We start from the raw sequence: 25,727 nt of genomic DNA on the forward strand, positions 1-25,727 counted from the left end.
CTAATGATATATATGTTATATTGACAAATATCTTGAAAATGTGCAAAATATTTATTGCTAGTGTACAAAGTTCATTTTCAAGATCCAATTTTTGGGCCAATTATTCTTATATGTCACTTTCATAATTATATGCCATTTGGTATTTTTCTATATATGTCACCTAAATTTTTTGTTTCTTTTTTTTTTTTTGGGAGGGGGGGGGGGGGGGGGGAGGTTGAGGGACAAATATTATATGGTTCATATGAAATGACACAACAAGATTTAAGACATTTCAAGTGACTAGTATTTTGTGAAGTTTGGACAACAAAATGATGCTCTTTCTACTCTTTGTAGCCTTTCTTATCCCTCTTATTTTTCTTCTTTCCAAAGCCAAAAAGAGTAGCAAAAACAATTTGCCACCAGGTCCTATTGGCCTTCCATTCATTGGAAATTTGCATCAGTTTGATAGTTTAGCCCCTCATATCTATTTTTCGAAACTTTCGAAAAAATATGGAAAAGTATTTTCATTAAGATTTGGTTCTACTCCAATAGTTGTAATTTCTTCGGCAAAATTAGCAAAACAAGTGTTGAAGACACAAGATTTAGCCTTTTGTAGTAGAGCTTCTCATCTTGGGCAGCAAAAATTGTCTTACAATGGTCGCGACATAGTCTTTGCACCTTACAATGACTATTGGAGAGAAATGCGAAAAACTTGTGTGCTTCATTTGTTCAGTCTAAAAAAAGTACAATCTTTTAGACCGATTCGTGAAGATGAAGTATCAAGAATGATCAAGAAAATATCTCAGCATGTTGTCACTTCACAAATCACCAATTTGAGCAATTTAATGATTTTATTAAGTAGCAGTATTATTTTTAGAGTTGCTTTTGGTATTAGGTATGACGAAGAATCACATGAAAGTAGGAGGTTTTATTTTCTTTTTGAAGAATCAGCAGCAATGATGACTAGCTTCTTCGTGTCTGATTTTTTTCCTTCTTTAAATTGGATCGATAAACTTACTGGATTGACAAATAGACTTGATAAGAATTTCAAGGAGTTGGATGAGATTTATGAAGAACTTATTGAGCAACATCTTAATCCTAATAGGCCAAAATCCATGGAAGGGGACATTCTTGATGTTTTGCTCCAATTGAAGAAAGAGAAATCAACACCAATTGATCTCACTTTGGAGGATATAAAAGCAATTGTCATGGTAATCTCTTGTGTCTTAAAAGCTCTCAAACACACACACACTCACAAACACATACACGAACATTGAACACCCTTTGTGAAATTTGTAGCTCCGTTATGTTAGGATTGAAGCATATCTTTAGTATTAGTTGTTATATTACAAATTTTTTTATGTTCTTTCTTTGTAGAATGTGTTACTAGCAGGATCAGAAACTAGCGCGGCTGCAGTAGTATGGACAATAACAGCCTTGATGAAGAATCCAAAAGCCATGAAAAAAGTTCAACAAGAACTTAGAAAATCAATTGGGAACAAAGGCACTGTGAATGAAGATGACATCCAAAATCTTCCCTATTTCAAAGCAGTGATAAACGAGGCATTCAGGTTATATCCACCAGCTCCACTCCTAATACCAAGAGAAACAATGAAAAAATCCACACTAGAAGGATATGAAATTCAGCCAGGAACTATAGTCCATGTTAATGCATGGGCAATTGCAAGGGATTCTGACGTATGGGAAAATTCAGAAGAATTTATACCTGAGAGATTCTTTAATAGTGATATCGATTTTAAGGGACAAGACTTTGAGTTTATTCCATTTGGAGCGGGAAGAAGAGGGTGTCCAGGAATTACACTTGGGGTAGCATCCATGGAACTTGCATTGTCAAATCTTCTTTATTCATTTGATTGGGAATTACCTTATGGGATGAAAAAAGAAGACATTGACACAGATTTTAAGCCTGGACTTGCCATACATAAGAAGAATGATCTTTGTCTTGTCCCTAAATGTTATATGTAGATTGTAAGTCTTCACAAGTGAATCTTGGACGAGTTCTGTAAAGTCGTTACATAATGCCACAACATCTATTATTTACATGTCTAAAACATTAATTCAAAATATAATAAACCCTTGTGCATGCATATCAAAAGTACTCGAGTAGCCTTCCAAGATGTATAGGTTAATATTTTTAGCATGAAAGAAGCTAATAGTCTAGAGATGTATATCGAAACTTTAAATTATATATGAGAGATATAATCCTTGCTACAATCAGCTACATGATTAACAAGGAATTTAGTACAAAATCGAAGCACGGACGAGAGGTTGGCAACAGAGATGATGCAAGCACTCTTGGCTGGAATCTCATTTTTTTTTCTCAAGAAGATTGCACCGCCAGTCGCTGAAGATGCTGGAAGAAAACTTGGAGACTTACATCATCAGTGAATATCACATCTGAGCCTGCTGCCATATCGTTTGCGTTGTTGTATGTGGCTGAGGGATTCAACTTTGCCAAAAGAAATCTTGCCTGGTAAGCATGTGGGAAAATATTAGAACATCGATAAGCAGAAACAACCAGAAAATTATGTCTACTGCAACTTTATCCCTGTGTCCACCCTTCGAATGGGCAGGGCAGCTCAGTGCATTAAGCTCCCTCTATGCACGGGATGGTCTAGGGAAGGGCCTGACCATAAGGGTCCATTATATGCAGCCTTACCCTGTATTTTTGCAAGAGACTGTTTCCATGGCTTGACATGACAACAACTTTACCAACTACGTCAAGGCTTCCTCTTCCCAGTTCCCACCCTAACAAAGCTTGTTCTGTTTCCTCCCAACAGAAGGCACATCATACCAAAAGAAAAATCTAGAGAAAAAAAAACACTGTGCATGTCGGATTTTGAGGAACTTATGATCCATTATACTCCACGACAGGGTGTTGTGTTGATGTAGCACAAAGCAACAAAATCTTACAATCCCAATACGATGCTTACCTGGGAACCATGCTGATCACACACTACAAGTCTAGGAACAGGAAACCTCTCCTGGATGAGTGCTTGGGCCTCGTCATGAGGAACTTGCAGTAGATGCGCAAATGCCTGAATAAACCAAGGAAAATGGACATCAATTTGTTTCACAATCACAAATGATGGTGAAAATAATTCCAATATAGCCATAACGTATTCCACAAGATTGGGAATGGGGAAGACAGATCTCTAATTTAGCATAAAGGATCTCATCATTTAGAAGAAGATGGCAAAGCAATAAACTGTACCTGATGCTCTGGCTGGTTCTGGTATCCCAAATTTCTCCATTGAGCTATTGTCATTCCGTGGAATATGACAACACTGAAGTACGAATCCAACAAAAGAATGCGATCAGCAGCAATTGATGCCACATCCAGTAAAGCTGGAGAAGGCAGTGTATTGAATGAAAATGCCATTAGTGTAGGTTGAATCATGACAACAGCACTGCTTATACTCTCTCGGTAGAGCAGCATCCGGAAATATGCTGTCTCGTCGGGACTATTATTGAAAACCTGTGATGTCCACACATTAATGAGAGACAATAGACCATGCATCCATGATATAAATTTGAAAAGTTAAATGGAACAAAAAAAAGGGAGGCTGGGTTATATTACTTGCAAAAATTGTGATCGCCGCAAATGAAACATGAACTGAGGGAGCAGAGAAAAACAGGGATTCAAAGTGAAAGAGGCAGGATCATCCTTCCTATATTCGCCAAACTTGGAACACAGGCGAATCAGATTCCGATCTAGCCACCTTGTGGGATCAAAATCTTCCTGGAAAGTGAAATCTATTAATCAGGATTTATCAATTAAATATACAGAAAAGCAAGAACTGAAAGACAGTATCAACTCAGGAGACAGATTCAACAATGCTTCATGCAAACAAAAAAGGAGGATAATGAGTTGATGGATCTGTCCAGAAAAACTTAAGAAGCACACTCTCTCTAAACATTGATCACTTGATATCTAACAGAGTCAGGAATAGATTCTTCCACTATTTGGCTCATATGCAACAACCTCATCATGTCATTTTATTATTTTAGTCGAACGATGAGCTGTTACCATCCGTACTTTTTGTGCGAATAGACATTTCAGAGTATAGAGAGTTTGTTGTTGAGATCCAACTTTTTTCTTTTGAATCTTTGGTATAAAATGGAAGTATGGACTCGTATAAATAGCCAACTAGGATTCTCGGAGGCATGATACATGTGCTTACGTTATATTTTTGTAAAGATCATGACATCATGGTGTAGTAAAAATGTATTTTTTAAGCCAAAAAGTTCATATTGTACTATTTACAAACTAGAAAGGCCAACAAAGACAAAGATGACTAGTAGGCATCCACATGATTTAAGTAAATAGATAATACAATATTGTGTAGAACTAATTATAGCTCGAAGATGATACCTCCAGCTCCATTTTGTAAGAAGCCAATCTAGCCATTACTACGGCAGCAGCTTCCTGATCAAATCCTTGCACCAAGTCCTAGAAACATAGATTTATTGCACCATCAGTATCAACACCAGTATGCACCCTAGAAAGTTCATCGAATCCCTTTCAGAAAGAAATGTCATAGGAAAAAGTTCCCAGAGAAAGAAATGCACAAAAACATACAGCATAACTTGGAAAAGCTTATCATTGATTGATAGAGTCTGAAATTACAATGAGGATGACTGAACAAACAGGATGACTGAACAAACATCGAAACAAGCTTCACAAGAGTTTTAAAATGAGCTTTGAATCCTTGGATGTTAAGTGTATAAAACTTCTCTAGTTATCTCAAAATGGAAATTCAACTGCATAATACGGGGGAAGGGAGCAGTACTACTTCAAAGAATACAGCTCTTCAATTCAGAAATGTACTTCCCATGAAAAATATCAGTCTCATGAAGTACTAGTCAAAAGACAAATGTAAGATAAAAAGATAAAATTAGAAACAAATAACAGTGATATCATTCACTATGCTTGGGCAAAGATACATGTGAACTATACAAAAAGAACAAAATCGACTTCATTGTATTACAAATGATAATATAAAATCAAAACTCGTCATTACAGACCTCAGTTCCAACAACAGCATCAAGCCATCTCCTAGTAATGGTTGTAACTCGTAGTTTTGTTTGCCCATCAGGGCTCTGATAACTGCACAGTCAAGAACCAACAAATTTTGGTTACACGATAACATCTTCTTTTTCTAGTATACCTCACGATATAAATTGAATACAGAATGTTCTATCTCAGGTTACATTAACTGTTTCCTAAAGAAATAGTAACAATAAAAAAAAAGTAGAGTTGAAGTTCTCCAATCACCTTGTAAGAAACTGTATGTACAATTGTGGATTTATATTGCCTGAAGGATCTGACTTCTCACTAGATGAAACATCATAGAAAACTGTCAAGCAAGTGTTTTTGTCGAGACCACAGAGCTTCCAAGCTGTAGTATTACCCTCACCAGTAACTGTGCTGGAGACAGCAGGTCCTTTCTGCATAAGACTACATGATCAGTATCAAATAATTTCTGAAACTGTCATATTTGAGGATAAATCTTGGTTTACCAGGACATTTCTTTCAGGTTAGCCGTCTAATATTAGGTCAATGTATTACGGCTGAGAATATGAAAGTACACCAACCTTCTCAAGAGATGTGCAAGGACCAATTATCCCTTGAATTTTAATATCCTTGGAACAGTTGATCTCTAATGTAGCACTAGAACAAAATTAATGCATCAGATTCATGATCAAATTGTTTAAGGAAAAATAAAGCACATCCATGCAGAAGAGAGACGCATCATTTTAAGAAATACTCACTCTACAGAATACAAGCAAGATAACTTCAAATATTTACCTCTGAAACAGTTAAAATATGGACATCTCTAGCTTAATGGAAGTCTGCCCTCTCCTTCCCTATCCCCTAGGAAACCCTTTTCACTCTTCTACTTAAGGTAAGAGTAAAGGAAGGGCATTTTGGGGCTTATGCAGGAGATAATCCGTTGTTTGTGAAGGTGGTATAAAATAATATTGGTAATAATATTGGGGCGAACATTTTAAATGTTACCAAATAGAAAGAATTTCACATAATTGGGACATACTCAAGCAGTTTTTACCCAAAAAGTTCATTTCTTGTCTACAATTCCCTTGTCTCATCTTCAATGTTAACAACCCGAGCTTCATTCTATCCTCAGAGAAGAAGCTAGCTGGTGGAATAGTCGCTCATACATCGGTTATTTGTGCTGAATTTCTACATCAAATAGTTATTCTTGAAACATATCCTTCTCTATTATTTATTTCTAGAACTTGTGATGATGCTAAGTTTCAGACATCTATGTAATTGACAAGATGCTTTATCAATTTATTTAATAGTGCTTGGTTCACTTAACAGCTCACAGTGTCCCAGCTAGAAGAAGGAGATTTAACACCATGAACTTGAAAATATTACAACAGTCAAAATGACCATATTAAATGGATAAATCATAACCCTTTAACATGAAGGAAAATAAATGACATAACAAAAAGCTCACTTGAAGCAAAGCCCAAGAGACTGTTCACCAACTTCAAATACACGCTTGAAGGAATCTTTGAAAACTGAATGCCCAAAGCTTTCAGCAAGAACAACTTGTCCTCCAGTCTTTTCAATAGCTACTTTCATCTCTGCAACTCCAACCTAAAAAAACAGAACTAGTCAAAAAATAACATCTCTTATGAATCGATCAGATTCGTCAATAAGTCAACAGACCTCTCCAGTAAGGGATAGAGTAAAGTTTACAGACTCAATTGATGAGGCTAATAATACTAAAAATCAAAATATACCCACAGCAAGAAAAAAATGCTTACACATTAATATATTTTTTCGATAATTTAACAGATACACCTAGATAACTAAATACTGTCCAGGATAAAATGCTTCATCTGAAAGTGAACACCAGTCTCTTGCACCAAAAGCGTACAAGACAAACAACATAGTTCATGGAGACAAGTGGTTGATCAATTCAAACCTGGTCAAGTGCTGAAGCAAAAACATCTAAGATGTGACCGTGACTGACAAGTTGCTTTGCGAGTTCCTCGTAGAAATGAACAGCCTTTTTAAAAAATGGTGCAGCATCCTTGTGTAGATCTTTATGAGAACGAACAGGTTCCGATAAATCCTTCGACACAATCTACAAAAACAAACAAATAAGGAAAAGAAATCACTTAAGAAGCATTGTTAGGCGAACTTTCTTCAGAATGAGGCCAAGTCCAATCAATTGTTTAGATTTCATGCAAAAAGAAGTCTCTTAAATCATTTGACTTGCTAACCTGTTAAATTTCCTGGTTAGAAATCTGGCCTCAACATATAGGGCGATTATTCAGGAGCATTAAGAGGAGAAAAGGAGGGCTGGCAGAGACCAATTTAAGTGGAAACAGAATGTTTAAAGCAAGATAAATACGAATATTAAGTTCTTTTTGTTGAAGTACCTTATAATCCTCATCTTCCTAACTCACTAAGATATCCTATGTATCAAGTTACTCTTGAGGGGAAAAAATGTTTACTGAAGGTATAGTCCACGTGATTTGGATGGACAAAAGTTGAAATCCTATATACAATTAACCCAAATTTTAGTTATCGAATGATACCACTGCTAAACATCATCAGAAGCAGTAGTAGACTCATCTGCTGAGAAGGAAGGTTTACTGCAAAAGGCAATGATAAGCCAAATAGTCTCCTTCATGGATAAGCAAGGAGGACAACATTAAAGAGTGTGTGAAAGACAGGAGGAGACTGATTGGTGACAATGGTGCTTTTATGACGGCTAGAAGTGATTGCCTTGAAGAGCATTTGCAGCATAAGAATATTAAAAATCCTTCCTTTTCCAGAAGAATTTAGATTGTGCACAATCAGACAATCAAAAATGTAATAAGCAATCATTCAAACACTCAAAAATGCCCCAACAACTCCTTAGGATATTGAAATTCGTAGATCACTAAGAACAAAACAGAGCGAAAACAAAGTCAAAACTCACCGCGCCAGGTCCTTCAGTGCAAGGACCCCCAACTAATGCAACAATCCGAGCACCTGCCCCAGCCAAACAAGCACCAAGCAGACCAGTTGCCACACTCAATGCCACCCCAGTGCAGCGCGAAGCTCTGTTTCCCGGTGTCACAGGCCATTGATCCGTACTCAATTCATCTAGCAACTAAAAAAAACAACACACAAGAACAAATTCAACATTAAACAACAGCTACACCACTCGAAGTCTAAAGTAATCAAAAAGACAGCATTTTTAACCAAAAAAAAAAACTCACCGAATCAAGTGTATACTCACACTCAGAAGCAGGTAACAAGAACCTAGTCAACCCATGATTAGGTCCACCATTCACCCCAACACCACCACCACCACCCTTCCTACCACTAATACTACCAAGTCCTAACTGATCCAAAACTTGATCTTTCGACAAGTCCTTCGAACCCTGAAACACAAAAACCTTCGACATATCCGAAAACCCAAGTTCATGTACCTGCACCTGTGTACCATACGAAATAAACCCCACCATAGCATAATCAGGCAAAAGTCCAATAACCCTTTTCAATGCAGATTTAGCAAACTCCAATTCTTCATCCAACATACAAGTATCCAACACAAACAAATAGACAGGTGGAGAATTATGACCACCAGGGTTCTGAATCGCATACTGAATAGTAGTAAATTGGGGATAAAGCTCAGCAGGTACATTCGTTTCCGAAATTCCTGAATAATGCTGAGGGAAATGATTACGTTGGAAACAAAACGGACAGATCCAAATTAAAGCTTGAAAATCAACACGACAAAAGGGGTTTAAGATTGATGAACAAGTTTTACAACGAAGGGGGGCGTAAGGTAGGGTAGGTAGATCAGGGAATGGACGAAGCAATTGAATTGAAGAAGCAATTGGGATTATACATTTGCTTGCTTCAACTTTGGTTCTTGGCCAAGAATTCCATGTCATACGAACTCCATCGATGCCTTCTGGCTCTGTTTGTGCCATTTCAGTCGCCATTGTTAAAGGGTTTTTAGGAGAAAAGAAATAAAGATTGAGAATTTGGGGGTTTTGGTTTATGTGAATGAATCTGGAAATTTGATTTTTATATGATCACTCTGTATTAATCCCCATTGTTAGATGAAAGCAAGAAACTCAACCTTATTGTATTAAAAATTATATTTTTCCCTAAAAAGAACACTTATTTCCTTTTTTGTTCTTTATGAGTTTTAGTCAAATGCTATTAATTACTAGTAACATTAAATTCGTTTGTGATATTTTAACTTAATATAAAATTTAAAAAAAATTATATGTATTTTATGATATTAAATTAAAAATATATTGAATATTATTACATTATAACGTGTGTGGAAAAAATTGAAATTAAAAATCAGTCACCATAGCTAAGAACTCTTTAGAACTCTCTGGATTTCTTTAACACTTCATCATTTCATAGAACACTCTAGACCCCCAGAGTGACCTTCATCTATATAAACTCACAAGCTGCAATGCATCTCTCAGCAAATCTTGAAAACCCCACATTTTAAATCTGCATTTTGCTTGAAGTTAACTATATTTTGAGGTTTTTTTCAAGAAATTGTGAATACCTTTTACATTCTTTAGTACTAAGAAGGAAGCCATGGATGAGGATTTTGAGTTTCCTGTATCTTCTAACAATGCTGCTGCTGAAGAAATGGATATGGATATGGGGATGGGGATGGATGATATTGATGTCCCTGAACCCGACCCGGTTATGAAGGTTGATGAAGAGAAGGAGATTGGGAAAAGTGGGATAAAAAAGAAGCTTTTGAAAGAAGGTGAAGGTTGGGAGCATCCTAGTCAAGGAGATGATATTGAAGGTTAGTTATATCCTTGTAATCTATTTTGAAGTATTTGTTGCTTTTTTGGAATTAAATGGTAATTTGAATGATGCATTATGCATGTATTTGGATTAAAGGATTGATCTTTGTAGCAAAAATGAGCTTTCTTTAATTGTTTGAATTGATGGTGTCATTTTTCATACTAGTAGTTGTAGTATTACTGATCCTGTAGTTTCTTGTCGTTTGATATGTTACTATGTGCTGTTCTTGTTGTCCTTCAATGTGTTACTACATGTTGTCATTGCTTAGAATACTTTTGGTATGCCTTCACTTTCATTAGTTCTTTATTTAGATTGTTTTTATTGGAAACAACTTTCTCTAGCTCTGTATGAGGGATAAGGTTTGCGTATGTTCTAGAATTTCCAGAATCTGCTTTGTGGTCTATACTAGGTATGTTGTCGTTTTGCTTGAGATGAGCTCAAATAGAGCTACATTATCAGGATTCATATAGACAATCCCAATTTGTGTATCCATTCCCAATTACTTTCGGATTGAGGTGTAGTTGTTGTTGGTTTGAGATGATAGATTATGCAAGCTTTTGGCCTTACAATATTGGTTTGAGATATCTTTAATGGAGTTGATGACATGATCAGGATTAAGGCATAGTAGTTGTAATCAATTGGTGTTTCTTATGATAGAATTATGCAAGTTTTTGGCTTTAGTTTGGATGAGGATGAAATTTTGCTTGGATTAACTATATTCTATTGGTCTTTACAGTTCATTATGTCGGTACATTACTTGATGGAACTCAATTTGATTCAAGTTGCGATCGTGGCACCCCGTTCAAGTTTAAGCTTGGCGAAGGTAATCTCCTTTCTGTTAGAAAATTAGTGGTTTGGTATAGTTTGGTTTATGAACGTGTTAGTGTCCTTCATCGCTGTCAGATGGAGCACCGTACTGTGCTTCCTTATATGCTTTTGGTTTTCTAATTTAGCTAGGCCATTTCAATTTATTGTTTACCATGTCTCTGACATTGATGTTGTGTGGGATGGAGCAACATGCTTCTTTATATGATCTTAGGCAACCCTCGAGATAGTCTTTGGGGTTAGTTAGGCCCAAAGTCCATTTTCTGATCAACTTAGTTTTAGCCTTTAGGGACGACATATGACAATTGATATCTTCGAAAATGGAATTTGATTTTTCATTGTTTAGAGTATATAGTGTCTCTTATATATATAGTTTTGACAAGTGCGATTAGAGGTTTGATGGATTGTTGTTGTTGTTGTTATAGGACAAGTGATAAAAGGGTGGGATGAAGGTATAAAGACGATGAAAAAAGGGGAGAAAGCTTTGTTCACTATACCTCCAGATATGGCATATGGTGAATCTGGATCCCCTCCAACTATTCCTCCAAATGCCACTTTACAGTTTGAAGTGGAATTGCTTTCTTGGATTAGTGTCAAAGACATATGCAAGGATGGTGGAATATTCAAGAAGATACTTATCGAAGGAGAGGGATGGCAGAATCCGAAGGATCTTGATGAAGTGTTTGGTTAGTAAACTATCAAACTTTCATGTTCTCCGTTGTGGTTTTTCTTCTCAAGAACCTTAGGATTGATGTGAATTCCTTTATCGGTTTCTTTATTGCAGTTAAATACGAGGCTCGCCTTGAGGATGGAACAGTTGTATCAAAATCCGATGGAGTGGAATTCACTGTGGAAGATGGTATCTTCTGCATTCTTTTAGCTATGTTGTTCAGGTGTATGCGTGTCGCATTTATTGAGGATGTAACATGGATGTGGCAACATTTTGGAGAGTCCAAGCAACATAGCTTCTTAGGCTCTTTTTAATCTCTTTCGGAAGTAGAGTTGATAACATTAATCTGGTGTTTCTTGTATAGGCTATTGCTGTCCTGCTTTGTCGAAAGCTGTTAAGACAATGAAGAAAGGAGAGAAAGTCATACTGACTGTGAAGCCACAATGTAAGTTAAAACCATTTCTGCTCTAGATATGTTCCTTCGTATTCGTTTATGTGATGATTAACTGATGCTTTTGCAGATGCATTTGGACAGACGGGTAAAGTGGGAAGCGGAGAAGACGGTGGGGTCCCACCAAATGCCACCCTTCAAATAAATCTTGAATTGATTTCTTGGAAGATTGTCTCTGAAGTAACAAATGACAAGAAGGTTCTGAAGAGGATTTTGAAGGAAGGAGAGGGCTATGAACGCCCAAATGACAGTGCTCTTGTGAAAGGTACGAAAAAGTTAAACTACTTAGTGATCGCGTCACAGATAGATATTTATGATTATCCCTCTGTATTAATTTGCTTTTTCTTGCAGTGAAATTGATCGGAAAACTTCAGGACGGGACTGTTTTTGTAAAGAAAGGACATAATGAGGGGGAGCCATTTGAGTTTAAGATAGATGAAGGTAATGTCTTCTTGCTACTGATTATGCCAATTATTTGATATATTTTCACTAATATCTTTTTTCTATCTACAACTAGCATAGTTTCTTACTTCACTTGATTTCTTTATGCAGAACAAGTAGTTGATGGACTAGATAAAGCGGTGAAAAAAATGAAGAAGGGCGAAATTGCTCTGATAACAATTCAACCAGAGTATGCATTTGGTGCATTCGATTCTCCTCAAGACTTAGCTGTTGTTCCTGGCAATTCGGTCGTGTATTATGAAGTTGAGTTGGTGTCATTTGTGAAGGTTGGTGCTCTTGAATTTTCTTTGTTTTCCATGTCTTAAGCAAGTAACAATGGAAGCAGCGGTGGAACTAGGGGGGCGGAAGGGGTTCACTCCGAATCCCTTCACTGCTAAATTAAATTGTATAGACAAGGTCAAAAAGTATCTGTTTCCTAGTCTAGAAATACTAGATGTTGAGTCCCCTGGCTTCGTTGTGTTTATTTGTTCATATTTTGTATCCATCCTGGTTCCGCTGCTGTTGGGAAGAGTAAGATTAATCATCAAAAAACTTAAACATGCAGGAGAAGGAATCCTGGGATATGAGTACTCAGGAAAAAATTGAAGCTGCAGGAAAGAAAAAGGAGGAAGGAAATGTATTGTTCAAGGCCGGGAAGTATGTGAGAGCATCAAAGAGATACGAAAAGGTATATTTACGGTTAAAGTTAATGAAAAAAACAGTTTTATGACCTTATTATTCTGATGACATATAGTTGACTATGCTATTTTTATACTGTTCAGGCTGTGAGCTTCATCGAGTATGAATCCTCGTTCAGTGACGATGAGAAGCAGCAAGCTAAACTTCTAAAAGTTACTTCCAATCTGAACAATGCCGCGTGCAAGCTGAAACTGAAGGAATACAAAGAAGCAGCAAAACTCTGTTCTAAAGTCTTGGAGATTGACAGTAAAAATGTCAAAGCTCTATACAGAAGGGCTCAAGCTTACATTCAACTCGTCGATTTGGACTTAGCAGAACTTGATATCAAGAAAGCACTTGAAATCGATCCAGATAACAGGTAAAAGAATTTGTCTTTTTCTATGTTCCTCGTCGTTAGATCCTCCAAAATACATAGCTTTCCAAGAGTACGAGCGCAACATAGCATTTAAATCGTATATTATTGTGCTTATATTGTGGTATGGATGATTCAGGGATGTCAAGTTAGAATACAAAGTCTTGAAAGAAAAGATAAAGGAGTATAACAAGAAGGATGCTCAATTTTATGGCAATATTTTTGCAAAGATGAACAAATTAGAGCAAGTAAGTTTGACAAAATGACACTAATGAATTGTTATTGTATTTAAGTAAGATTATTAAATTATAATATCATACTGATTCTGTTACTTATTGTAAATACAGAGTGGAGGAGCAAAAAATGAGGCAGCACCAATGACTATAGATAGTAAGGCTTAACCAAGAACATGAAGATCAATGACACTTTCATAATGTGTAGTGTTGACATTGGGCTTGGTTGTACTCGAGTGTTTTGAGAAATGCATAATAAACAATCTTATTTTTATATACTTTGACTGAGCACGAAGTTTAAGAGCTAAAGGGTTTTTTTTAAAAAATATTTTGATATTAAATTTGTTATGGAATGTTAGAATCGAAAACATTACTAAATATAGAAAAGAGGGTATACTTGTTGAGATATATCATAAGAAAAAGTGCAATAAGACATAACATAAGATCAACCTCACTAGTTCAAAACTCCAAATTGCATACATTATAACTAAAATACAAAAATCACAACAAAACCTCCTAGAACAATAGTGATTTATTCATTGGCAATGTCAAACAATTGAACACACACTCACACACAAACATGAGTATGTGTCCAAATATAGACAACAACATGCCTTATTCCTTAAAAGGACAAAAAAAAAACATATCTTTAGGTCACAACATGATCAATCAATTGTTGATATCATCTTCAAATACAGCATCAGGTGTTTGATGAGCAGTGAAGCAACATTTTGCACATCCCTTGCCATAACGGAACCCACGGCAACAGCCATATCTGCAACCTCTCCATGGATATCCGTTACGACCTCCTCCACGTCCAGGGTAGGCCCCACCACGCCCAGGGTAGCCCCCACCGCGTCCATTCCCCGGGTACCCACCACCTCCGAGCTGAGCTTCTTGTACATCACCACTCGCCTTATTTTCTTCTATAGTTAAGACAGATTCATAATTTAAACTTAATAATTTTGTGTATAGTTACTATGGTAAGTATTATGAGTCATTTTGTCATCATTACTTATTATTATTATATAAAATAATAATATTTATAACAAAAGTTTAATTTAAAATTGAGAATAATGACTTACTTTGAGTAGATGAAGCTCCCACTTGTAAAGAAATAAGGACAATAGCAATTAAAAGACCAAAAATGAGCAAATTTTTAGTTGAAGCCATTTTGAATTTTTTTTTTTTTTAAAGTTTCTTAGAGATATAGAGTATAGTGTGATGGATCAAATGAAATGAACCAAAATTCTATTTATAGAGCACAAAAAATCTTGGTATTTAATTTTAAGGATTAAAGATTTGCTGGACTGAAAGATTTCACGTGAATATAAGTATGGGACATGTCATTTTTATTTTTATTTTTCTGATTTTTTGGACCAAATTAAAAGCTTCTGAATATTATTAGAATACCATACTTCCATACAGTGACTCTGATTTTAAAAAATTTTTACTCCAATAATTGTTCTTTCGTCATGCATGATGCTCTCTTTTACTGCTATATAGATCAAAATAATAAAATTATGATATTATTGATCTTATATCCTTATTTGAATTTTGGGCGCATTTTTGTAAGACTAAAAATAACACCAAAAGGAAAGAAGAGAGAGCATAGTATTCCTATGATAAAATGAACATTTTTACGTCGGGCAACCCATGAAATCTAAATAGACGTGTCATCGACCTAATGACTTCAAGTGCACAATTTACATTCAAACAGTAATCAACGATTTGTGAGATTTATAATTTACATCAAGTATCACATTTCGTTATATTCTTGGTCGATATGAGAAGTCATTTCAAAATTAGAAAACATGATTCAAATAAAGTTTAATTTTTGAAGAAAAAAAAAGGTCTATTCGTACGAGTCTTATCGATAAATAGTTGTCAACTAGATTTGAACTCTAGTAAAAGGGTCAAAAGCAACATCTCCCCAACCACTTTTGTTAATTTAAAAAATAAAATATTTGTAAAGTTTGTGAAAAATTATAGTGTATAATTATGGCCTTTTAAATGATAACACTAGTACTATTTCTCTCATTTATGTGATGTACTTATTTTCTTAATTTAATAAAGAACAATTTTAATTTGTCATTTCACCAGTAATAAAACGATTAATAACTATACAAATATTTATAACTTGTTGTATCACAAGTTTCAAAAATTAAAAAAAATAAAATTTTATATCCAGCTAAATAATTTTAAATGCATTAGGATAAAGAGAGTAATGCTTTTAAAATACAAGACACCATAATATATGTTTTTTAGAAAAAATAAGAAAAAAATGCTTGAAAACAACTTTACAGAAAGTATTATTTAAAGCACATAGAGGCGTATGAGAAAATGGGATAAGATTTGGAATGTATGCAAATCGATTAATTTATAAGTCAACCTTTTATAAATTCTCCTCCAAATTACAAAAACCCAATGTATTTGACCTTTTCAAATCTCAATTATTTTTTACAATCTTTCATTTAACGATTGGTAATCGTTTTGAACTCGAATAACATAAATTTATATCAAAAAGACTTATTTTAAAATAAAAGATTTTTTATCAAAAATAATTTTTTATATTTATGATTAAAATTGGAGACCTTTCATAAATATCAATTAATTTTGTAATTATCAATCTAAATTCGCTTGCCACTCATGCACGTGATGACCTTTAGAAGCTGTTTGGATAAATAAGAAAATTTTTTCCAAAAAAACAAGGTATAAATATATATTTATATATATCTTAAAATTGTAGTAAATATTAGATATGGACGCATAACTTTTAAAAATATAAAAACTCAATATTGACTTTTATAGAACAAATTTTTAATATGCATTTAAATTAGACCAATTAATTTTTATAAGTAGGACAATTAAAGTAGGCCAAAGAGATAATACGTGGAATCGCAAGATGTGTGCACTAAATTGATGGATCTAGTTAAACATAAAATATTCAAATTCACTATTTCTATGACTCGAATTTACAAATCCTAAATAGAAAAATGATTCGAATTTACAAATTCCACTGACTCTTTGTCTCCTTAGAAAATATTACTCTACTCTCTGTTCCAAAACAAAATATTAGCTCTTTCCATGTTTGAAAATCAATAAATACAAGATATCATGTACTGAGTTATACATTCGGATTTAGAATTAAGTATGATTAAGAAAAATAAAGTGACAATCATTTTGAGATTAAATAAACTCTAGGAGTGATATTTAATTTGAGATAGGAAATATAGTAAAAATATGTAATTAAGGGCGGAGTCAGAAGGAAATTTACTATAAATTTGATCAAGTTTAATAAATTTAGAGGTTAAAACATCAATTATTTTGAACCGAAGAGAATAGTAGTAGTTCTCAACCATAAATGCCTTGTCGAAAATGCAAATGGTTATCCAAAAAGAAAAGGAAAAAGTACTCTTTAAATATATCCAACTGCCAACTTAATTACTTGGCTCCATTAATTAATGCCATCTTCAAATCTTTGCCTTTTCAATGTTTAGATCATGCTATAAATAGAGGCAAAATATTCACTAATTTCCTCATCCTTCTCCCCTCTAAATTATCACAACCTAAATATAGTAAGTTATTTATACCAAGTAAGGGGGAAAATGGGGTTAAAGGCTTTTATAATTCTAAGCCTTGTTTTGGCTATTTTTGCAATTGTAACCTCACATGTTGCAGCTAGGGAATTGGCTGAGAGCTTCACTACTACTATGGAAAATAGTAAGCTTACTTTCCCTTTATAATGACCTAATTCCTTATACTAATTCATATCATATCACACAATATGTATATAGCAAAATAATATGGGTTCGATTACTGGTTTGGAGGTGAGTTATAAATATACCTAGATACTATGCGTGTGTAAAATAAATTAAATAAGGTACTTAGTTGTGCAATATAGAAAGTCGAATAACTAATACATGTGTAAGAACTTATCATGCCATGAATTCAAATGATAAGTATTTAAAAGTTGAATCTGTTTAAATTTAAATTATGAATCGTCTAGCGATAGATATAGAATGTACACATAACATGCACATGTATGATTTTTATTGCAGCAAAGGAAAATGAGGTAAATGATGCTAAATATCCTGGAGGAGGTTATGGAGGGTACCCTGGTGGTGGTCGTGGAGGTTATGGAGGGTATCCTGGTGGTGGTCGTGGACGTGGAGGTTATGGAGGGTACCCTGGTGGTGGTCGTGGACGTGGAGGTTATGGAGGGTACCCTGGTGGTGGTCGTGGACGTGGACGTGGAGGTTATGGAGGTGGATATTGCTCCTATGGTTGTTGTGAAAGGAATTACTATGGTAATGGTTGCAATAGGTGTTGTTACTCCAAAAGTGAAGCTATGAATAAAGTCACCCAAGCTAAGCCTCACAACTAAAATTTCTAAGTTATAGTAATATTTTATGTAGTGTGTGTTTTAGTAGCAAGTAAAATAGTTTTTAATTTGTTGTTGGGAGTTTGAATAAATGTAGCTTCCATTCACTTCATGTGGATGGATGGTCCAATATTATCTTTTCATTTTGTACGTTACCTACTCTTTTCATATATATGTTTGAATGTAATTGATATATCATAAATTCACATTAATAATTAGGTAGGTAGATCTGTTTACTTATATATCCAACATGTTTTCTATGTTTTTTCGATATGAATTTCTTATCTTAAGATGGTAGAAGATATTTGCGGAAGAATTTTTATAAATGAAATGGAGATATGTATTTAACCCATAAAACGAGGTTTTAAGGACGTGATTTATGAGCAAAACTAAAAACACTGTTTCTTTTCATATAAATTTTTTATTTATTATTATTAGGACTTAATATTTTTAAGGCATGAGAACTCTATTTTTGGAAATTTTAACCAGGATCATTCACCTAATAGGCTAGTCGATGTTTTTATTTAGGACAACTTTCATCTATAGCAAATAAAAAATTTATATTTGTATGTTATAGCAAAGTTTGCATTATTATATTCCATAGCAAATATAAAAACAGTATAATTCGCTATACATATGCAGTTGAAATAAATTGTATAAAACAAAGTGTATAAAACAAGAAAGAGAAAGACATTTAAGCAGAGAACTGTATAAAAACGAAGTGTATAAAACGAATTGTATTATTGTAAGTGTATAGAACGATTATATACAATTTAAATGTGTATAAAATAAGAAAGAGAGAAAGACAAAAGAGACTTGACAAGGAATATACAATCGAATTGAATTGTATAAAACAAGAAAGAGAGAAATTAGATACAATTTGAAAATTGTATAAAACGAGAAAGAGAGAAAGGCAAAAGAAATTGGGCAGGGGAATATTTTTATTGTATATAAATTAATTTATGTTGATTTTAAAGAGGTTTTACTGTATTAGTCATTTGATTTTTTTTATGTTGGACAAATTCATACTTTTAATGCTAAGAACTATCTCAAGGGCAAATAGGAAAAATAATATAATTTAAGCCTTGATTTATGAAATAACATATATTAAAGACCATTTATTTTTTGCAAGGACGACATATAATTAGAAAGAGAGAGTATTTATCATTATTAGTACTTAATATTTTTAAAAACGGCATGAAAACTCTATTTTGGAAATTTTAACCAAGATCATTCACCAAATCGGCTATTCGTTGTTACTATTTATATGTCAATATTTTAGACTTCAAGTCCATTAAGAAATTATGTAAGTTTACTATTGTATCCTTATTTAGAATTTTTCTTTTAATTTAACAGACAAGTTTTAGATAAATAACCATAAATTAATTTATTTTGAACAATGAACAAGTATTATTAATTGTTTAGTTTTTTTATGCTGGTCAGATTCATACTTTTAAGGCTAAGAACTCTCTCAAGGGTAAAATAGTAAAAATAATATAATTTAAACATTCATTTTGTAAAATAACATATACTAAGAAGTATTTATTTTTAGTAAGGACGATATATAAATAGAAAGAGAGATGTCTAAGATATTAATAAATTCTGTAGGCTGCGGCCTTTAATTTTTGTTTTACTTTTGAGAATTCTTAGGGGTTATTGAAAAGTATTTCTTCCCTATAAAATTATCTAACATGTTTTATAATAAATATTAATTAGAAGGAGTTTTAATTATTTTCTTTTTATTTACTACTTGAGATTTAATCTCATTCCATTTAATATTAACTCTCTTTAGGTATTATTATTTATTACTCTATAATTGAAGTGTTTTTAGTTTTTCAATAAAATTAGTTAATACTAAGGATAAAATAAAAAAGAATAAATAATTTTATTTGAAAATTCTAATATTACAAAATATATTGAAATAACATTACAAAATATATTCTTTATTTTTTAATTAGGTGTTTAATATTAAAATATATTGACATACAAAATAAAGTCTATTAAAAAGATAAATACTCCTTATCAAGATTTTTTCATGTGTTCGACTATTATGTTCTTTATTTTGTCAATTTGTTAATTTTAAAGACGTGTGATTTTTCTCAGCTATTAATCTAATTTAATTATAATATACGTAGACTTCTATACAGAAACTCAACCTATATATGGAAACGGTCGTGCATCAAAGTCCATTGACTATATTAGAATTAAAAATTTTACTTTATTATTACTCGATTCTTAAAATGAGAAATAACTTTTTCAATTAGTGCAAACGTCAGAGCACATTTTGATTTTTCTTTACTAGTAAAGGATCCCATGATTCTCGTGGCATGGTGTTTTCTAATCTTTTTCTTTTAGTTTTTCGATCTAAAGCAATATAATTATTTTTATTCTCTAATTAAGAATGTAAAAATTCTATTTAATTTACGTTTTAAAATGAAAAAAGTAAAAAGAGTACTACTCCTCCCTAGGCCGTCTATCCAATTGTCAACTTAATTAATAACTAGGCCAATATTCAATTAATGCCACCAATACCATATTCAAAATCTTTGCGTTTTCCATGCTATAAATATAGACAAAATATTCATTAGTTTCCTCATCTTCTTCACATTTAATTATCATAACACAAGTAGTATAAAGTTTTTTAGCAAGAAAAAAAAAATGGGATTAAAGTTATTTATCCTTTTAACCCTTGCTTTGGCTGTTTTTATAACTTTAACATCAGAGGTTGCAGCTAGGGAGTTGGTTGAGAGCTCCACCAATACTGTGGAAATTAGTAAGCTTTAATTCTTCATATACCATCATTATATATATATATATACCTTGATATTATATGCGCGTACATACAACGTACATGCTATATTTTTTAAAAACGCGTACATTCAATGTATAAATAAGTTATTTCTATCTTTTTTATAATTAAACGGGGCACTAATTAATCTCGCTAATTAGGAGAGAAAACATATTATATCGCTAATATAAAATTATTATTCTTTTTGTTAGATATGTTATATATAGTTTTGATAAAGAATTTTTTTATTAACTTTGTTTGATAAGAAATAAATTAAAAGAAAATAATTAAAACATGACTTTTAGAGTCGGTGGGTTTACTATAATATTGACCCAAATTCAATCCATTACTCATCCAAATTTAGTTCACATTGTTTATTTTATATCCCCTTCCTTATAGTAGTAACCAAGTCAAACAAAGGAAGATTACTCATTTTGAACTGACTGACTCTAATTTTTTAATTTGACTTAATAAAATATTGAACCTATTTTTACTAGGTATCATTAGTATTTTCGACACATAACTTCAATGTATACATATGGTTTTTTTTTTTTAAGATTTCAATAAATATATATATTTTGAATGTAATAAATTTAAATATTGAACGCGTTTATGATTATAGTCATGACTATCCCCGCTAACATGAACATGCATGAACGTACAGACAAATCCGAGATGGAAAATGAGGTAAATGAAGCTAAATTTCCAGGCGATGGATTTGGAGGAGGTTATGGAGGGTTCATGGGTGGTGGCTATGGAGGGTACCCGGGGCGTTGGTATGGAGGAGGCGGATATTGTCGCTTTGGTTGCTGCCGGAGGAATTTCTATGGTGATGGTGGTTGCATTAGGTGTTGTTATCCTGGAGAAAGTTGAAGTTATAAAGTTACTCAAACTAATTACTGAGTAACATGGTATTGTGTGTTTTAGTAGTAATATACTTTTGTTGAATAAATGGTCAAGGGTCGAACAGAAACATATTCTCGATCTTATAGTTGTGAGACCATAGTTGATATGTTGTTGTTGTTAGTTTTGTTGAATAAATGATTAAGTGTCGAACAGAAATATGTTCTCGATCTTATAGTTGTGAGACCATAGTTGATATGTTGTTGTTAGTTTTGTTGAATAAATGTATCGTCCATTTGCTTATATGGTTAATGAGAAATAATATAATTAAGCAATTTAATATCTATTATTTATGATAATTTCAAATTTTTAAATGAGATTATTATACAGTTCAATACATATATTTTAACATTCAAAATATTTTTAATTCAAACTCATATATTCAGAGTATAAATAATTCAATGATTTTGATATAATGGTTGTACTGGTTTTAGGTAATGCCCATACGCAATTACTAAAGAAATTTAATTCTGTATTTTATTTTAAAATATCCCTTAATTTATTTCAATAATCAAACGATCCTTTAGTGTTATATATATATATTAGTAGCTTCATACATTTTTGTACCCCCTCAACGGTTTGATATACTTTTATTTTTGCATTACCTTTACCAACTTTTTACACTGAAATTTATCATATTATATTGAACATTTTGTTTTTATACTTTTATTTCATTAGATAGTACTTCCTTTTTCAAATATATTTTTCATAATCACTTTAAAATTTCTTATAAAACTTTAAATTATAAAACATATATACAAACAAGCTAGTATTAATTAACCTTGAAATTTATGCCAAAGTTATCAAGGACCCCCCCCCCCCCCCCCCAAAAAAAAATAAAAATAAAAAATCAATGGATTGGATCAAGATGCAGCAAATAACGGGTCATAATATTGAAAAAATTAATTCAGTAATTTCAGTTTATGACTTCTAAAAATATTATATCCAGAGGCGTTAAGCGGGATTCATGGATTCGGACGAATTCATCAGCCGTAGATTCTATATTTGTATTAAAAATTTAATATTTTTTTATGTATGTCAATTTGTGGACCCCAAACAAATTGATTTAGAACCACCAAACTCCTAATCTTAGCTCCCCTCTGACTATACCATTATCATATCACATTAATTCGATTTGATTTGATATTTTTATAATGATTTTTGATATATAATGGTTCGATAAATTAGTCACCATAGCATATATTACAGTTACAGTAAATTGATAAAGCCTTATAAATCATGGTGAAAAAACATCAATTTCGATATAATATTCGATTTTTACTGTACCATATCATACCATGCTCACCTATATCGCAAGGTAAAACTCGGCCCTTCCGTCCATGTGCATATGTTTGTGTGTCCGGCCAATGCAAAGAACAATGTAGGTGCGGCCCACGTGCAACGACAGATGACTATGACAATAACATATTTAATAAAATTTTAAACTGTCATAAAATATATATAAATTTTATTCAAGACTCCAGGAAGATAGAAAAATTATTTACAAAGACTCTAAGCTCAAACGCAAGTTGATGATTTGTTCAAATTGACCTTTTAAATGATATATAGACTTTTCAAGATGAGATGATAATAGATGTTGCTTTTATTAAATGAGAAACTAAGGTCTTAACTATAAAATCTAAAACACATGCTAGAGAAACTAAATTCCTAATTAAGATGACTTCTCATTCAAAAGAAGAATCATTAATTCCAACAATATTCCTTAAATAATGTTCAAAGCAAACTAAACTCTTAACAATTTTGCAACTAAAGAATAAATATAGACATTTACTATCTCCTAATAGGCTAGAATTAGTGCGGCTAGTAAGTAATTAGAAAAATTTGTAATAGCTTGGGCTAGATAATTAAGATGATCGATATAGCTAGTACATAACTCTCATCGGCAGTGATTAAATGCTAAATTTTGAAAAATTATATTATATATAACGTTAATATTATTAATATTGTGATAAAAATCATGTCTTCGCCACTTAATATATGCCTGCAGGGAAGCATAAAATATTATGTATTCATTCATGACCCGATTTAAGATTGTCTTTTACATTTTTTTTAATTCAATCTGATTAATTTTAATTAATTCTCTTCTACATATAGTTTGTTTGTTTATATATGTTTTTTTTGTTCAATTTACTTTCTTTTCCTTCTTTATTTTGGGAAATTTCTCACCTCATCATTCACTCTATATATAGCATAAGTACCTTATACTCATTCATACTCTTTTAATGTCTTCCGAACCCTCTTCGCTGGAAAATCAGATTAAGAGTAACTCAAGACACTATTAAAGTATACAATAGAGAGAGATATAATTTACTATAACAAAAAATAACTTTTAGCGACATTAAATATTGATATTAAAAAAAAAACTAAATTCTTTATCAGAATTAGTTACGTATCATTAGAATCAATGTCGTTAAAGACTTTTAGGGACATATACAAAAAGTGTTAATTGTCGCTAATAAACATTTTTAATGTAGTTCTGGTGATATGGTTGAAATTCATCCATCCTTAATTAGAGGTTTCACCTGCAATTTAAATTTAGTCGGATTCATATATAAGTACTAGACACTGACACGAAAGAAAAGAAAAAAACTCATCTATAATAATAGCTTAGCTAGAGGAAAATGCCATATATATACTAGTTATTTAAGATAAATCATGCTGTAGATGCTTTATTGAAAAGTCTGAGTTTTAAAAAAGTCAATCAATTAGTCTGCCAACTTAACTAGTAACTAGTCCATAACATCATTACTCCAATATACACAAAATGTTTAGATGATTATTCTATAAATAGAGACAAAATGTTCATTAGTTTCCTCATTCTCCTTACAATTATAACAAAAAAACAACTAATAGTTATATAAGATATATATGGTTTAAGAAAAAAAAATGGAATCAAAAGCATTTTTCCTAATTGTTTTGGCTATTTTACTTGTGATAACATCAAAGGTTACATCTAGGCAGTTGGTTGAACGTAAGTTTATTTCTTACAACTACATCTCTTAATTAATTTTAACATTCAAATATTATTATTAATAACATATGATCATATATACTATAAAATGTTATGACTTATGATCATCACAGAATTAATAATACAATACGTATATTAGTTTTCTAAACAAAATAGTACAAACTAGCTAACATGCTTATGTTTGATCATAATTTGTGCATGTAGCAAAAACATCCGATACGCCAAATGATGGCCCCAAATTTATAGGTGTACAACCAGGATTCGGAGGAGGGGGGTATGGAGGAGTATTCCCCGGAGTAGGAGGAGGATATGGTGGATATCGTGGTGGTGGATACCCTGGTGGCGGATATGGTGGATATCCTGGTGGTGGACGCGGATACTATGGAGGTTATCCAAGAGGAGGATATGGTGGATTTTATCCCGGTGGTGGTTATGGTGGAGGAGTTTATCCTGGTAGTGGTTGGTATGGAGGATTTCCTCGCAACTAATTAATTAATTACATACTAAGGGATATAATGCACCTCTGATGTATCAGTTATTATGTCCATGATAAACATTGAGTAGCTAAGTGCAAAACGGCTAACTATATATGGCTATTTATATATTTTACTTAATGATTTAACAATAGTTTTATTGTTGAAAGTATGAATAAATGTAACATAAATCTCCATTCATTTACTACTATATGGATGGATGGTCATGTCTTTTTTTTTCTTTTTATATAAATGTATGAGAACGAACTTATATAAATCTTTTCTTTTTACATGTTATTTGTCATCCATATATTTAAGTGATGAAATACAAGTCATTTTGCATTATTTTAATTTATTTTAGCAAAAATCATTTGAAACATCGATTTCAAAAAATATATGAGGACATACATTTTACGGTTTTCAAAAATTAGCGTGGTTATTTATTAACGGAATAAAATCCATCGATTAATTGGTGAGAAAATTAAAAAAATTAAAAATACTTGTAAAATCTAATGGATTTCTATAAATTACTCAATAGGTTACTATTGTACCGCTAGACCATATTTGAATGTATGTTTATCTAAGCCTATCTTTTCTTTTCTTTTTTTATACTTTTAATCGCATTTTTTGGTAAAAATAACTGACGAAATTTGTGAAAAAAAATTAAATTACCGCTGACTGATTTATTTATTTATT

The 25,727-nt window shown here is 32.5% G+C and overlaps 6 protein-coding genes and 1 long non-coding RNA gene across 8 annotated transcripts; 5 read left to right on the forward strand and 2 right to left on the reverse strand.

The window, feature by feature from the left end:
* Window positions 1-199: 199 nt before the first annotated feature.
* LOC101255244 (6,7,8-trihydroxycoumarin synthase) lies at window positions 200-2,095 on the forward strand. Its single transcript, XM_004247859.5, has 2 exons — window positions 200-1,190; window positions 1,357-2,095. Exons 1-2 carry the CDS (start codon window positions 309-311, stop codon window positions 1,963-1,965), a joined length of 1,491 nt encoding a protein of 496 aa, XP_004247907.1. The 5' UTR covers window positions 200-308; the 3' UTR covers window positions 1,966-2,095.
* LOC101254944 (protein transport protein SEC23 E-like) lies at window positions 2,058-9,331 on the reverse strand. Its single transcript, XM_004247858.5, has 12 exons — window positions 8,248-9,331; window positions 7,965-8,138; window positions 6,960-7,121; window positions 6,486-6,628; window positions 5,599-5,674; window positions 5,279-5,451; window positions 5,029-5,110; window positions 4,376-4,453; window positions 3,581-3,742; window positions 3,215-3,478; window positions 2,934-3,038; window positions 2,058-2,470 (listed from the first exon to the last, which is right to left on the reverse strand). The coding sequence occupies exons 1-12, from the start codon at window positions 8,977-8,979 to the stop codon at window positions 2,321-2,323; spliced, it is 2,301 nt and encodes a 766-aa protein (XP_004247906.1). The 5' UTR covers window positions 8,980-9,331; the 3' UTR covers window positions 2,058-2,320.
* Window positions 9,332-9,401: 70 nt separating this feature from the next.
* FKBP65 (peptidyl-prolyl cis-trans isomerase FKBP65) lies at window positions 9,402-13,796 on the forward strand. Its single transcript, NM_001365955.1, has 12 exons — window positions 9,402-9,818; window positions 10,557-10,643; window positions 11,071-11,331; window positions 11,430-11,504; window positions 11,680-11,760; window positions 11,837-12,031; window positions 12,118-12,207; window positions 12,319-12,494; window positions 12,773-12,895; window positions 12,990-13,264; window positions 13,398-13,506; window positions 13,606-13,796. The coding sequence occupies exons 1-12, from the start codon at window positions 9,599-9,601 to the stop codon at window positions 13,657-13,659; spliced, it is 1,746 nt and encodes a 581-aa protein (NP_001352884.1). The 5' UTR covers window positions 9,402-9,598; the 3' UTR covers window positions 13,660-13,796.
* A 135-nt stretch (window positions 13,797-13,931) lies between these two features.
* On the reverse strand, window positions 13,932-14,731 carry LOC101255834 (glycine-rich protein-like). 2 transcript variants are annotated; one of them, XM_026032941.2, is made up of 2 exons: window positions 14,577-14,731; window positions 13,932-14,414 (listed from the first exon to the last, which is right to left on the reverse strand). In XM_026032941.2, the coding sequence occupies exons 1-2, from the start codon at window positions 14,662-14,664 to the stop codon at window positions 14,161-14,163; spliced, it is 342 nt and encodes a 113-aa protein (XP_025888726.1). In that variant the 5' UTR covers window positions 14,665-14,731; the 3' UTR covers window positions 13,932-14,160. The 2 variants fall into 2 exon arrangements, with proteins under 2 accessions (XP_025888726.1, XP_004247909.1); XM_004247861.5 differs by having other exon boundaries at window positions 13,932-14,417; window positions 14,577-14,730.
* A 2,210-nt stretch (window positions 14,732-16,941) lies between these two features.
* LOC101256127 (glycine-rich protein) lies at window positions 16,942-18,117 on the forward strand. The gene is made up of 2 exons (XM_004247862.5): window positions 16,942-17,214; window positions 17,553-18,117. Exons 1-2 carry the CDS (start codon window positions 17,100-17,102, stop codon window positions 17,876-17,878), a joined length of 441 nt encoding a protein of 146 aa, XP_004247910.1. The 5' UTR covers window positions 16,942-17,099; the 3' UTR covers window positions 17,879-18,117.
* A 2,352-nt stretch (window positions 18,118-20,469) lies between these two features.
* Window positions 20,470-21,852, forward strand: LOC101256418 (uncharacterized). The gene is made up of 2 exons (XR_011211681.1): window positions 20,470-20,648; window positions 21,328-21,852. It is a non-coding gene; the product is annotated as an uncharacterized lncRNA (long non-coding RNA).
* Window positions 21,853-24,376: 2,524 nt separating this feature from the next.
* LOC101256920 (dormancy-associated protein 2-like) lies at window positions 24,377-25,323 on the forward strand. The gene is made up of 2 exons (XM_004247864.5): window positions 24,377-24,558; window positions 24,763-25,323. The coding sequence occupies exons 1-2, from the start codon at window positions 24,474-24,476 to the stop codon at window positions 25,044-25,046; spliced, it is 369 nt and encodes a 122-aa protein (XP_004247912.1). The 5' UTR covers window positions 24,377-24,473; the 3' UTR covers window positions 25,047-25,323.
* The last annotated feature ends 404 nt before the right edge of the window (window positions 25,324-25,727 follow it).

Source organism: Solanum lycopersicum, chromosome 9 (genome assembly GCF_036512215.1).
Source record: "Solanum lycopersicum chromosome 9, SLM_r2.1".
Classification (NCBI taxonomy): domain Eukaryota; kingdom Viridiplantae; phylum Streptophyta; class Magnoliopsida; order Solanales; family Solanaceae; genus Solanum; species Solanum lycopersicum.

Bases quoted from the DNA above. Each gene is read 5' to 3' on its own strand.
- LOC101255244 (XM_004247859.5), top strand. From the start codon at position 309: ATGATGCTCTTTCTACTCTTTGTAGCCTTTCTTATCCCTCTTATTTTT. The intron at 1,191-1,356 runs GTAATCTCTTGT...CTTTCTTTGTAG, and splicing joins ATATAAAAGCAATTGTCATG to AATGTGTTACTAGCAGGATC.
- LOC101254944 (XM_004247858.5), bottom strand. From the start codon at position 8,979: ATGGCGACTGAAATGGCACAAACAGAGCCAGAAGGCATCGATGGAGTT. The intron at 5,111-5,278 runs GTGATTGGAGAA...TTGACTGTGCAG, and splicing joins TACATACAGTTTCTTACAAG to TTATCAGAGCCCTGATGGGC. The intron at 4,454-5,028 runs GTCTGTAATGAC...CTATGTTTCTAG, and splicing joins ATGCTGTTGTTGGAACTGAG to GACTTGGTGCAAGGATTTGA.
- FKBP65 (NM_001365955.1), top strand. From the start codon at position 9,599: ATGGATGAGGATTTTGAGTTTCCTGTATCTTCTAACAATGCTGCTGCT. The intron at 12,495-12,772 runs GTTGGTGCTCTT...TTAAACATGCAG, and splicing joins AGTTGGTGTCATTTGTGAAG to GAGAAGGAATCCTGGGATAT. The intron at 12,896-12,989 runs GTATATTTACGG...TATACTGTTCAG, and splicing joins CATCAAAGAGATACGAAAAG to GCTGTGAGCTTCATCGAGTA.
- LOC101255834 (XM_004247861.5), bottom strand. From the start codon at position 14,664: ATGGCTTCAACTAAAAATTTGCTCATTTTTGGTCTTTTAATTGCTATT. The intron at 14,418-14,576 runs GTAAGTCATTAT...TCTTAACTATAG, and splicing joins GGGAGCTTCATCTACTCAAA to AAGAAAATAAGGCGAGTGGT.
- LOC101256127 (XM_004247862.5), top strand. From the start codon at position 17,100: ATGGGGTTAAAGGCTTTTATAATTCTAAGCCTTGTTTTGGCTATTTTT. The intron at 17,215-17,552 runs GTAAGCTTACTT...TTTTTATTGCAG, and splicing joins CACTACTACTATGGAAAATA to CAAAGGAAAATGAGGTAAAT.
- LOC101256920 (XM_004247864.5), top strand. From the start codon at position 24,474: ATGGAATCAAAAGCATTTTTCCTAATTGTTTTGGCTATTTTACTTGTG. The intron at 24,559-24,762 runs GTAAGTTTATTT...TTGTGCATGTAG, and splicing joins ATCTAGGCAGTTGGTTGAAC to CAAAAACATCCGATACGCCA.